Source organism: Lissotriton helveticus, chromosome 12, assembly GCF_964261635.1.
Source record: "Lissotriton helveticus chromosome 12, aLisHel1.1, whole genome shotgun sequence".
Lineage (NCBI taxonomy): Eukaryota > Metazoa > Chordata > Amphibia > Caudata > Salamandridae > Lissotriton > Lissotriton helveticus.
In genome coordinates this window covers 750,248,965-750,262,179 of record NC_136073.1, presented here as the reverse complement: position 1 = coordinate 750,262,179, position 13,215 = coordinate 750,248,965, and the positions used below count along the sequence as shown (strand labels likewise).

At 40.8% G+C, this 13,215-nt stretch overlaps 1 protein-coding gene across 4 annotated transcripts in view; it reads right to left on the bottom strand.

The window, feature by feature from the left end:
* PPOX (protoporphyrinogen oxidase) overlaps positions 1-13,215 on the bottom strand; it is a 377,624-nt gene that overhangs the window by 16,038 nt on the left and 348,371 nt on the right. For all 4 annotated transcript variants that reach the window (XM_078669168.1, XM_078669170.1, XM_078669169.1 and 1 more), the window contains exons 11-12: positions 4,119-4,268; positions 861-903 (exon numbers count right to left, since the gene is read on the bottom strand). In XM_078669168.1, the coding sequence (XP_078525294.1) occupies positions 861-903; positions 4,119-4,268 (193 nt within the window). The remainder of the gene's footprint in view (positions 1-860; positions 904-4,118; positions 4,269-13,215) is intronic.

Sequence of the window (13,215 nt, the reverse complement as noted above, 5' to 3'; positions counted from 1 at the left end):
GCTCCTTTTTTGTTTTCTATTTATCTTCATGATTTGCCTGATCAATTTAAGAATGTTAAGAGCTTCCCTCCTAAAATAGGTTCCCAAATGTATATTTTTAATGCATGTCGACGACGTTGTCATTTTTTACCTTACCACAATTGGTCTTCAGCAAAATTTGCATGTTTTATTTTCATATGCACAGGAAAATTATTTGAAGCTAAATATCTTTAAGAGAAGCAGTACTGTAATTATAACTGGAATCTGGGTGGGTGCCGAGTAGAAATAGTAAAAGCGTAATCTATTTAGGAAGGGTGTTTACACAGACATTAGAAAATAACTCATCTGATACTTACAGGAAATAAAGCATTAGCTCATACTTACAAAGTTTTATCATTCGTCCCAAAGGCGCCACTTCAAATTTTTGTTGGATATAAAATACAGTAAAACTTCCTCCAATTCTATCATATCCACAAGAATACATAGATATTTTTAGAGTAAAAAATCCTCTAATTCTATTGTATGCACTAGAATATATTCCCTAATTTACATGGTTTTCTACTGGTGAAAATATAGATTATCACTGTGTGCACACACATGCAACTTCCTTTTTAATTTGTGATTTCTTCTTTCCAGTTGGCTGGGCCTTACAGTGGGTATATAGATACATAACACTGTGTTTTGAAGAGAAATAGATGGGTACTACTATATTGCCACCTTTATATTTGCAAGATTGTATAAAATTAAAAAAAATTGTAGAACTTAAGAGTCACATGAACCAATGATAAACATACTCTCATCTTCAGTTGCTCATCTTGGAGGGGAAAAAAGTACGAAACTACTACAAAACTTAATCGACGATAATTAAAACTCAGTATTACCAGTTCGTTTCCAGTGTCCCAGGGTATACTGTGGGATGCAATCCTAAATTTAAAAAAAATGCATACATTATTCAAAATACCTTATCTTATTATAATTCGTTTTTCTTCATATTAGAAACGTTGAATCAGTTTGCAAAAACAGCAGTACAGGGATTTTAAAGTACAAAATAGCATAAAATCATGAACATTTAGGTGCCAACACTGGAAAAATTCAGCACACGTAACATGTAGTTAGATGGGCAACACCATGTATTTTGATAGATTCCGGTTCCTGATTCACAGAATCCAGATGGGGGAGGGGTGATTTTATATTCGGAAAGTGCACTCACAAATGCATAAACACCCATATTAGCCAAAATGCCACAATTACAAGTTTAGGATCAGGAGCAGGTTTGTAGAACTCTTTAACTAGGTCACTCTGTAAGAGTAAATATGTGCAGGTATTTTTCTACTCTGGAAAAGCATGCAAATTTGCCCTCGTCAAATGCATTCGAGTGTTTCCATGGTGGGAATGGTGAGGAGGAATCCACATATTTAATTGAGGTGCCGGGAAATGGTTCTTGTTAGAAATTGGGTTTCTGGTTGGCTAGGGGATGCATTTAAGCCAGACAGAACCACCACTCTAGTCAGGGTAAGGGAGTTACAAACACCAGATAACCCCTGCTCACCCCCTTGGTAGCTTGGCAAGAACAGTCAGGCTTAACTCTAGGACAATGTGTAAAGGGTTTGCCCAACACACTCACAGCAATGACACAATAAATACACCACAAAAGAGACTCCACACAATGTTATATAAAAATATAAAATATAATGTATAGAAACCCATGACCAAAACATTATAAATCAGTAATCACTTTGCCAACTATGAATTGTCAAAAACATCACAATGCATGCAATCAAAGAACAACTGTTTATTTGTAAAACATCAGTAAACCCCATTACTGTACATACTATGCAGGTATATTATCCAGTATTAGTTCTCCTAAACAAGGCAAAACGGCATACATCCCTATATGAGGGAATGAAATGAAGCAGTTTGGGGTATATAAAATCAATTGAAGTGAAAACGTCACTCTATATGGTAATTGTCTGTGTTCTAATCTAAACAGGACAAAACTGTTAACACTCACATGTGTACCCTTGGAGATAGGTTAGGTTTTCCACAGATAACTTAAAATGCACATAAGAATCATAAAAACATTTCAAGACATACCATTTAAAATAAGTATCACATTAAGGCCTAAATTAAGCCTTGGACATAGATGCACATGCACATCTATTAGGATCCTAACTATAACTTTAGTGAAACCCCAACCACATCTAACAGTTTCAAATGGGAGAAATGGTAGGTCTGTCAAGATTTTGTCTTTTGTCCGGGCGCGGTCTCACTGACCCATGGAGACCAGTGTTACCACAGTCATGAACCTCTTGAGGGTAGACCGTTCGGTCCGGCACTTCCGCAAGTCAGAGCATACAGGGGGCTGCTAAGGAATGTCCAAAAATGCAAGACGAGTGGCCCTGAAGTACGCACCAAAAATGGGTGGGGGCACACACTGCAAAATCCTGCGGGAAGGCCTTGTTCGGTCCTCCCGCATTCAGAGTGCTAAACACTAGGCTGTCGTCAGTATGTACCTTTGCGTTCTCTGCCCTTCACTCTGAGCTGCTGGAACGTTGGGAAAACACAAAGTCCCTGGGGGGTGATAGTCTTCCTGGTGCCGTGCCAGCTTTCCTTCAAGAGTGGTATGGTGGCCTTCTCGGGTGTCGGAGTTTGAGGGAAAGGCATCCTTGTGCGCTGACGAGATGCTGCAGGCTTAGGCCTCGAATGCAGGAATTCAGGACAATCTGTCCTGAAACAAACACACCCACAATTTGACTACAGCAGAACAAATCACTCTTCCTGTGCTGCTCTCCACAGTGGGAAAAAGCTCCCCACGCACTGGCTTGGAAGAACAAAGTAAGCATAAGCAATCCCCGCTCTTCCGATAGTGCTCACAGGAGCTGACCCATAACCGCGAGGGGCAAGGAACAGCACTCACTACACGCTGGGTCCCTGGAATCAAAAGGGTGCCATTCTGAGGGCCCCACAGATCATGTATAGTGCAGGAGTACTTCTGAGTCCCTGATAAGAACACAAGGAGGCAAGCCCGTGGAGAGCACTGGTGCACAAAGGGAGGTAAACAGGAAAGAACATAAGGCAGTACAAAGTGGTAGTCCATCCTACAGCATCACAATCAGCAGGCAGAAGGCCAACATAATAAAGCAAGTAGTCCAAATGGCAGTCCCTCCTGGCAGCAGAGCAGTCCCTGGCAATGTGCAGCATGTAGAGCCAGTAGTATTTGGTTACACGTCCTAGGCAGTGTCTAAAAACATGGGGTAAGAGCTTCTGTGCTTATACTCAAAATTTCTTTGATGTGGAGGTAACTTTAAAATAAACTCCCCACTTCAACCGAGCCCTGGCTCCAGACGTACAGTAGGGAATAAACTAGCCAAATGTAAGTGCGCCCTGCCTCCCTCTCTCCCAGCACAGGAAGATCATTCAAGATGCAGATGTAACCATGATAACCCCCAGCCTCCGTGTGTGATTGTTATAAGGAAGGTATGCAGAAAGCCGAGTTGTCACTCTACCCTAGACTTTGGCAAATGCTAGAAAAATGATACAGTTGGAAGGCGATATTATGCAGATGGGAATACAAATTTATTATTAAAATAATTTACATGGGATTCGAATGACAGCTTATGCCTGCCATGAAAACTAGAGCTGAAGCAGAGGTGAAATGGTCTGACCACTTAAACTGGAGGGTTGTCTTAGTCTGGTTAGGACAGGTGGAGCACTTCTTTTATACCACCATTTAATCAGAGGCTACTGACCTCCATCTCGAGCTGCATTCCTACAGGCATTAAACCTTTCCATTACCTTTACTGTTGAGTTCATGCAAAATGTAATTCATGAGCTTGAAGCTGATAACACGATCAAGGCTTCTGATAAACTGGGAGGGAATGTAAATATGACAGATGGCATACAACCCAGGTAAGAAGAAGAAAATTAGATTAAATTACACAAATGATTTTGGTGACCTATAACTATGAGACATGAAGAGATACAAGGCAATGCTGTACCATGTATATCAATCACCTGGCTACAGCAATCTATAAATAATCCTTGGTCAATTCGTCAAAAGCTGCCAAAAAGTAGAACAATATCAGGGTAACTGAATTCTACTGATTACCTATAGCAGACAATGTTTTACCGTACATTACCTTGTGCAACTTCACAATGGCAAGAGAAGGCTTTTCTTCTACTCCCAGTTGGTTCTTCACAGCCTCGGTGGCTCTGAGCAAGAGTTGTTCATCAGACACTCTACTGGGGTCGCCCACATCTTTCTCAAACCAAGCCCCACCTAGCATCACCTGTAGAGTGGAAGCAAAACACATTCAAAAGTTAAAGTGGGGTCCTGTCCTCAATTTACATAATTGTATTTCATGGTTCAATGCAATCTTTCCTCAAGTTAGAGTCGTCCTTCGTCCCTGCAGCATGCATGCATGAGGTATCTGCATAGCGTGAACCTGGCCAAAAACTTTAGACTACAGTACAATTTGTTTGGCAACGTTCTCAATATTTTTTCAAATGAGTTTTTAATTATTTGTAAAACAAAGTTGCTCCAGTTGGTATTAGCACAACTAAGTCTTTCATATCAACCAGTGGCAATGGAAGCATGAAACACAGTGTGGCCCAATGCTCCCTTACTCCTTACATTTACTCACTCTAGAAACATACACTATGATTTTGGTGTTTACTGTGAATGTGGGCAATTCCACAACGTGTTATCTCAATACTCCGATCTAAAATATTTATATACTTAAATATTCATATCTAGTGTTACTTCTAACTGACAAGTACTTGCTGTCTAAAATCACAATCTTTGAAGAAGTTGGATTGGGGGGTATTTTGAAAGGCCTTTGTGTTTTGCTGTTAACCTACATTAATTTAAGTGCTAGTCTTAGGGAATCTTAACAAGAGTTTGCTTCTACGGCACTGGGCCTTAAAATCTCAGTGTGTGCACTGAACTTGTGTTTATTCTACTTATTAACATGTATGCTCTGCTTAGATGAAATTGTACACAATAATCAGTTTTCAGTGTGAACACATGTTGCTACATGTTGTTTTGATTTAAAGTAGCTGGATGTATGATGGAACTGCGCATTCTGTTGTAGTGCATGCTGTTACAAAGCAGTGATTACAAAGCAAATGCCATTACCATGCATAACCCTTACAGTGCATTTTTTACAACTATGCATTTACCATGCATGCCTTTACAACAAATGTTGCTGTAAAAGCATGAATGGTAAAGGTTTCACCACTAAATATATGTATTTTACATGTAAGTATAAACACTTTCTAAATATTTTTATTGGTTTATATTTTCCGGTAAAAATAATTACATTTTCATTGTAAAGGGATGCATGCTAAACGATTAAGTAGTGTAAAGTTTTTTAATACAAATATATACATATATATATATATATTGAGTTTCACAAGTTGCCCTTTTGGATAGCACTCCCAACAAGATTTTCAAAAGCACTGGGACAACCTTCGTGCAGCACAAGTAATGTAATCAACACACGCCTTGCTTGACACGTTTCAGAGTTAACACTCTTTCTTCAGAGGCAGCATGACAAACAAAGTTCGTTCCGTGAGCACTCCAACTGACAAATCCCTTCTAATTAATATCCTGCCCAGCTGGGCCTGGAAACAAAGAATCACTGGAGTTGGAGTCATATTTAAATCCCAAGTGGGTCCGGACACAGAACCTGTTGAAATATAAAGTACATATTTTCCTTTTGTTAGCATTGCTTGCACAAACACCAAAAGATTGTTCCAAACATAAAGCGCCGCTTGTTGCTCCAAAGCGTCACTCATGCAGAATGTCACTGGATTTGCATTTGCGAACTTGGTTTGTCATGCTGCCTCTGAAGAAAGAGTGTTAACTCTGAAACGCGTCAGGCAAGGCGTGTGTTGATTAAATTACTTGTGCTGCACGAAGGTTGTCCCAGTGCTTTTGAAAATCTTGTTGGGAGTGCTATCCAAAAGGGCAACTTGTGAAACTCAATGTATTACGGCCTGCCAGGTCGGGGATATGCACCTTTGCAGATATGAAATGCAAATCCAGTGACATTCTGCGTGAGTGACGCTTTGGAGCAACAAGCGGCGCTTTATGTTTGGAACAATCTTTTGGTGTTTGTGCAAGCAATGCTAACAAAAGGAAAATATGTACTTTATATTTCAACAGGTTCTGTGTCCGGACCTACTTGGGATTTAAATATGACTCCAACTCCCGTGATTCTTTGTTTCCAGGCCCAGCTGGGCAGGATATTAATTAGAAGGGATTTGTCAGTTGGAGTGCTCATGGAACGAACTTTGTTTGTCATGCTGCCTCTGAAGAAAGAGTGCTAACTCTGAAACGTGTCAGGCAAGGCGTGTGTTGATTAAATTACTTGTGCTGCACGAAGGTTGTCCCAGTGCTTTTGAAAATCTTGTTGGGAGTGCTATCCAAAAGGGCAACTTGTGAAACTATATATATATATATATATATATATATATATATATATATATGAATTTCCCCATCATCATAATACTTTATTTGGGCTTATCGTTCACAAAAGAATACATACAAGTATTTAAATAAAATTCTATAATGCATCATTAAGTTAAATACAGATTGATTCAAGTACAAAATACCTCCATGTAATGTACCATAAATAGGACAAAGTTAGGAAATTGGGTTTTAGTAAAAATATTTAAAATTTGCACATCAAGTAAAGTGTTGTGATTTGTTTTGATACTAGAAAAATCTTTATTTTCGCCACAGAATTACAAAAATGTGTCTTCATAACTAAGGAAATATATTTGTAAAAGTAACTATCTAAATTAATATATATAAAATCATTGGCAACAATTAAATAAAGGCCATTTTGATTCTAGCGCATGTCTTGAACCGAGTGGCCTATGCGGTAATCCTGAATAAAAAAACTATCTATGCTGCTTATTCTACTGCCTTTCTTCTACCAATCCAACTCCAGTGGAGATATGTCGAAATTGCGCAAACAACTGTTTGTGACGTATTTGAGTGGAGTAGGCGTAAGACTACCTCGAGTTGGTAGCAGGCTAGTTGTTTGCAGAGGGGAACCATGTTTTCCTAGGAGGGATATAGCCCAGACAGAAAAAGAAGTGTTTCCGCTGATTTCTGGCAAACAGGGCACACAGTACTTTATGTCTTTGGTGGATTCCAGTTTGCTGTAAACACATCATGGGTAAAGTGCAGTAGCAGAATGTGAGAAAAAGTACCCTTGCAGTCAATGGAGTAATAAGACCCAAAAAAGATTCAAACAATCTAAAAGGAGAAGTAAGTGGCCCATCAGTACCCCTCTGGAGTTCACCGTCACACACATTAGTCCAGTATGCACCTTTGAGTGTAGCTTTGGCTAAGTGGGGCATGGGTGTCGTAGAAGACCAGTATTCGTCTAGACCAGAGGTCTTCAAACTTTTGGATGCAGAGACCCCCTGTCAACATTTTGAGGCGTAAGGACCCTCCCTGTCAAACATTTCTAAACCTGTAGGCAAGGCTACTAGAATTATGAGGCAGGTGGGGACCAAATTACGCAACAGGCTTGACTAGATTATGTGGGAAGAAGTGTAAATGATGTTATGTGATGCCGCGTATTTTGGGATAGCATTGCTACATTATTTTGAAATTATATACACACTAACACTGAGGAAAGATTTTACCCTATCAGTGCCAGTTTATAACTAAAATACAGCAATTAACATCAGAAAGATTTCTAGTCAACCTTTGTGAAGGGCCTTCCACTCAGGAATACGTGCTGCCACATTAGAAGTTTACCTGGCCCTGGCCGGGAGAAGCAGGGATCCCTTAAAACCCTGTTGGTTTTGTGCAGAGTTAAGGGGTTTACCCATGCAGCTTTCCTCTCACCACTCCCTTCCTTTTCTCCTCTCCCAACCCCAGATCCCTCTCTCACTTTGCAGGCCATTTTCTTTCACCCCTTTTTACAACTTCTGAACTCTACCCATTCAACCTCTCACTTCACTTTTAATCTCCTCTTGCCGTTCTTTCTTTTCACTGCCCTCATCTCTAACATTGATCTCATGGCCGCTCTGGCCCGGTCACCTCCTGTGCCCCTCAACACTTCCCATTCACCTCGTCTCTCCATTCAAATTTTAATCTATTTGTATCTTACACCTTTCCAGTCCCCCATTCATCTTTCACATCTCCCCTTTGTTCTAACAGAAGCCCTCACATTTGGCTCACACTCACTTCTTGCCTGTCCATACTTCTCTATGGCACTTCACATTTCCCCTCATCCCTGACATCTTCAATTGAATTTGCTCACTACCTTGCTGTCCTCTCTCATCGTCTCATCTCTCCTCACCAAGCAAATGGGTCGGAACCGTATGCTCCTCTTGGCCTGTGCCACTCTGCTTATTGTTCCCTAATTCAATAAGGCATGAGTTGTCTGTCTCGCTGTTTTGGTGCAGGCCGAGCAGTTAAGACCTTGCACCCTCCTTTGCTTCGCTTTCCAAGAATCTATTATCCTTTAGGAAGATATAAAAACCTTTCACTATGCACTGTAGGTTACCCCATTTGGCTGGTTCTCCTTCTCCTTTTGTGTGTTTCTCATTTGCCTTCAGGCAGCTGATGGTTATTAGCCACAGGACATATTTTGATAACAGTAGCGCACTACAAATGTAAATAATAATAGGCAGAAGCAGGGTAGCCACTAGACCAGGACATCAGAGGGGGTCTAACACTCCCAGCCAGGGCTGGCCCTGGCAATTGTCTCACACGGTGCAACAGTCTTTTTGGTGGCCTACCCCCGTTTCCTCCTTCTCCATGATTTCCCTCACTACCACTCACCAACAATGCACCTCATCTCTCTATAGCACCTTTCAGACAAACATTTCATTTTTTTTATAGTGCTACTCATAGTTTACGCACTCTCATTTCTGTGATCTGCATGGTACATGTTCTTTGTAGCAGGCACATTAACCCTCTGTACTGTGAGTGACAAGCGTGCCCATGTGAGTGCACTGTGAGCGATGCAACAGTGTGAGAGTAGGGTAAGAGGAGTGACTGCAGGGTGAGTGAGGTGGCGGTATGACTTTGGGTGCGGATGTAAGCTTTGAATGGAACGAATGAATGTATGATTAATGATGGGCATGTTTTAGTGAGTTGCAGATTGAGCAGTGAGGGGGACAGGTGAGTGAAGTGTCACATGAGTTCAGGGTGAGTAGTGTGTTAGTGTGACTGCAGGGTGAGGTATAGGGTGAACAGCGCAAGTGCACTGTGAGTGGAGAGTGATCACTGTGAGTGTAGGGTGAGCGGGTGAATGGTGTGAGTGCATGGTGATCAGTGTGAATGCATTGTGATCGCTGTGAGTGCAGGGTGAGCGTGAAAGTGAAGGGCGAGAATGAGGAGTGAGTTGTCTGAATGCAGGGTGCAGTCTCAGACACTTGAAGTAACTCAGGATGTTATTGACGGTGGCGTAGGGTTTAAGATCTAAGTTAAACTATTTCAATTATGGCATTAATCGGAGACCGAGGGTGGAGGAAATAAATAATGTGCTGATCCTGCAACAAACTTCCAGTCCTATGGTTAGAGTGCCAGCTCATTATTTTGATGGCCCAGTCGGTACAAAAATAAGCAGTCACCTAAAGCTGTATTTTCAGAATTTATCTGTGTATACTTCGAACAGCAAATATAAATAGAAAGCACTTTTAATTGTGTTCTAGGGTTGCCTCAATGACCCATGACTGATAATTAAAGAGAACAAAGACAGAAAAGTCACATAACGAATGAATACATACTTTTTTATTTAGAAGTCTATTAAGTGTCAAGAGGAAGACTTTGCAGGCTCTTTAAACAACACATGGCAGGCATTTTTCTTTTGGCAATCCTACCTTATATTCCTTTTTATGAGATGCATTCTCACACTACAGCAGTAAATGTAAAATACAAATGTAAGGAATAGGCAGAGTGGGGGCCCGAGGGTACTGGAACCAGAAAAAAAAACTAAGCCTCTGTTACCAGTTTACAAAGGCATGTAAATATGCAAATGGTCTTTAAAGACCTGTGAAAAACTCGGGCGAACCGGAGATAAGACTACAGACACTGCCCAGCTGACCCCTCAGCAGCTCTAGTTACACTGCAGCAGCACGGGCTGAGACACACGACAGGGGAAGAGGGGAGCTGAAGCCCTTGGGCCTGGGCAGATGTGGGACTGGGAATGCACGACCCCCTTTGCATCATTCCTCGGCCCCCCTGGGGGTCGTGCCCCACAGTTTGAACACCCCTGACCTAGACTAATTAGTGTTATTTTGTTTATGTAGAGCAATCACTTTGTTTTAAAACATCTACCCAATGAGACCACCTCCTCCAGTGCTCCACAATAGTCCTCCAACTCTATAGAATACTTCCGCCTTCTCCAGTACAATAATGGTCTTAATTGGGATATATGCATTATTGAATTAAGACCCAAATCTCGTCTTCTTAGTGGTATTAGAGGAGTAATAATAGGATGGTTGGTTTTAGCTCTTAGAAATATGTTCTCTGCAGTTCCCAGTCGAGCAAGGTTCGAGAGGCCCCATAATTCAGCTCCACAGAGTGCACTGTCCTCAGCTTTCGCTCTGTACACTTTAAGGGCAAGTGAGATGGACCTAGTTTGAGATGTACTGTACTGCCTTGTTATGGCTGCAGAGTGATGAATTAGATTTAAGCTGCTTTTTTCAACTTGTGGGACTCATGACATGGATTTGGTCAGCCTTATCAGCAAATAATCAAACTCTGTTAACCTCTCTGGAGGACAGCCCCCCAGCAAAGATTTGTGGGGGCTTACGGTCATCGATTTGGACTTGGAGTGATATCTTACAAGACCTCTATCAATACAAGTGTTCAACCTTGCTCACCAAGCGCTGTAGCACCATAGGGGTCTTTGAAATCAGGATAGTGTTATCAGCAAAAAGTAGAAGAGAGGTGTTGCGGCCACAAAGACAAGGAGCATCATTTAAACTATCCTCCATAGAATGTATGACGTCATTAAGGTATAAAGAAAACAGGGTGGGGTCAAGGACACAGCCTTGTCGTACACCATTCGTAATGTCCATTGGGTTCTGTCAACTCTCCACCTTGGCCCCATCTCCCTTGGGAATGAGTATCCTGGTGCAAACGAGCCAGTATAGCCAAGATATTGTTTGGAACACCATTATTCCTCAAACTATCCCACAGATTTACCCTGGAAACTAGCTCAAATACTGATTTTAAATTAACAAAACCAAGATAAACGTGTTTATTCTGTAGAACAATGGTTTTCCAATATATTATGAGAAAACAAAAGATCTGGTTGATCGTGCAGACCATTTTCTAAAACCAGCTTGCAGTGGCAAAAGGGCCTGGTGGGATTATATCCAAGAATATATTTTCCCTAGAATTTGTCTAGCAAAGAGTTTCTGGACCACATCTATTAGGCAAATAGGCTTATAGTTTAGCTGGGAGTACCTCAAACCCCTTTTATAAATCGGCATAATTTGGGTTGCCTTTTAATTGGTGGGAATAGCCCCCAATTTCAGAATATAATTTGCCAACTTGTGGAAATAAAAAACCATAGCTCAGCGTCGGCCAGGAATAGGTCATCCGGGGCACAATCAGGTTCGGCAGCCTTGCCAGAATCAATAGTTTTAATTGCATCCAAAGTATCCTTTATTTCAAACACCAGAGGGACTTCAGGGGAATGAATAACATAATTGTGTTGCATAACATCAGTGACCAAGAGCTTTCCTTAGCTCTATACAGATCAGAGAAATGGGCGTGCCAGACCCATGGTTGAATTGTGCCTGAAATTAACCTAGATGGGCCTTCATTACCATTTGCTACCAATTGCCAGAATGCTCTCATATCTTTTGTAACAACTGCCCTATATATATATATATATATATATATATATATATATATATATATATTACCTACTGGCGGTCGCCAGTAGGTATATATAGTTAGGATTTTTTCTCTATGGGATTTTTGAAAATTCTATGTCTAATAACTTTGGCGTTTGTGGACGGAATTGGCTGAAATTTTCAGGAAAATGGAACATTTTGTTTCTGAGCAGCCCCTGACAATTTGGGGGGGTTTCATCAAGGGGGGGCCGAGAAAAAAGGGGGGTCCCAAAACGCGTTTTTCCCATGTTAATTTCCATAGGACGGTTGGCCTCACTTTTAGCTCGAACGGCTGAATGGATTTGCACGAAACTTGGCAAAATTGTAGGGACTGTTAGCCCGATGTGCCTTTGCTAGGTCTCAATATATGTGCTCCAGTGGATTTAGAGTAATTTAGGTTCAAAAAAAGATATATATCTGGGCGGAGCCTAACCACACATCTGATCTGATTGGCTGTCAGCACTTCATCCAAGAAGTGTTGGCAGCCATCTTGGGACCAATATACATGATAGCACCTCATTAAAAAGCATTGTAGTTAATAGAGGGTTTTAGGACTTTAGTTACATTATAAATCATTTGTTGATGGTACCATACTCGTTTTAGGAATTGTGGTGGGTTCTAAGGTGATTTTACCATGTGAAAAAACCTTCTGCTGTGATATCATGAATATTGTTTGAAAGAAAACTAATATCTCATGATTTTCCCACAGTGGTTTGGAAGGGGATCTATAAGCTAAACTGAAAGCATATTTTCTGTAAATTCACATTATCTTTCTCAGTCATGTGAAAATGAAGTCTGACATTCTCAGTAAAACATGTACATCCAACAAGGACAGAGACTGTCAGTTGATTCCTTTGTGTTCTACTGCAGCCTCCTAGAGTGTTCTAAAGAACAACTAGAGCGCTAACAGTCCTACTTATTACAAAGGTATGGCACACCTGAAGCCATCTTGATTGGAATAAAGTGGTAACTCTTAAAACATTTAATTTAAAAAGAAACAACATGAGGGGGTATATTTTGCCATAGAAAGTATGATTAGTGCTGCAGAATGAAAAATTAGGGCACATTTTGAGTGACTTCTCAAATCCTTTTCTATTTTATTAAAACATTCTGACATGCAGTCTCCCAAAATGGCCACCAGAGACAAAAGAGCCCAAATGTAGCCCAAATATCACCCAGATGTAGCCCAAGTATAGCCCAATGACAGAATGTCCCAGAGTGTTCTAAAGAACAACTAGAGCGCTAACAGTCCCACTTATTACAAAGGTATAGCACACCTGGAGCCATCGTGATGGGAATAAAGTGGTAACTCTTAAAACATTTAATTTAAAAAGGAACAAAATGAGGGGGTAT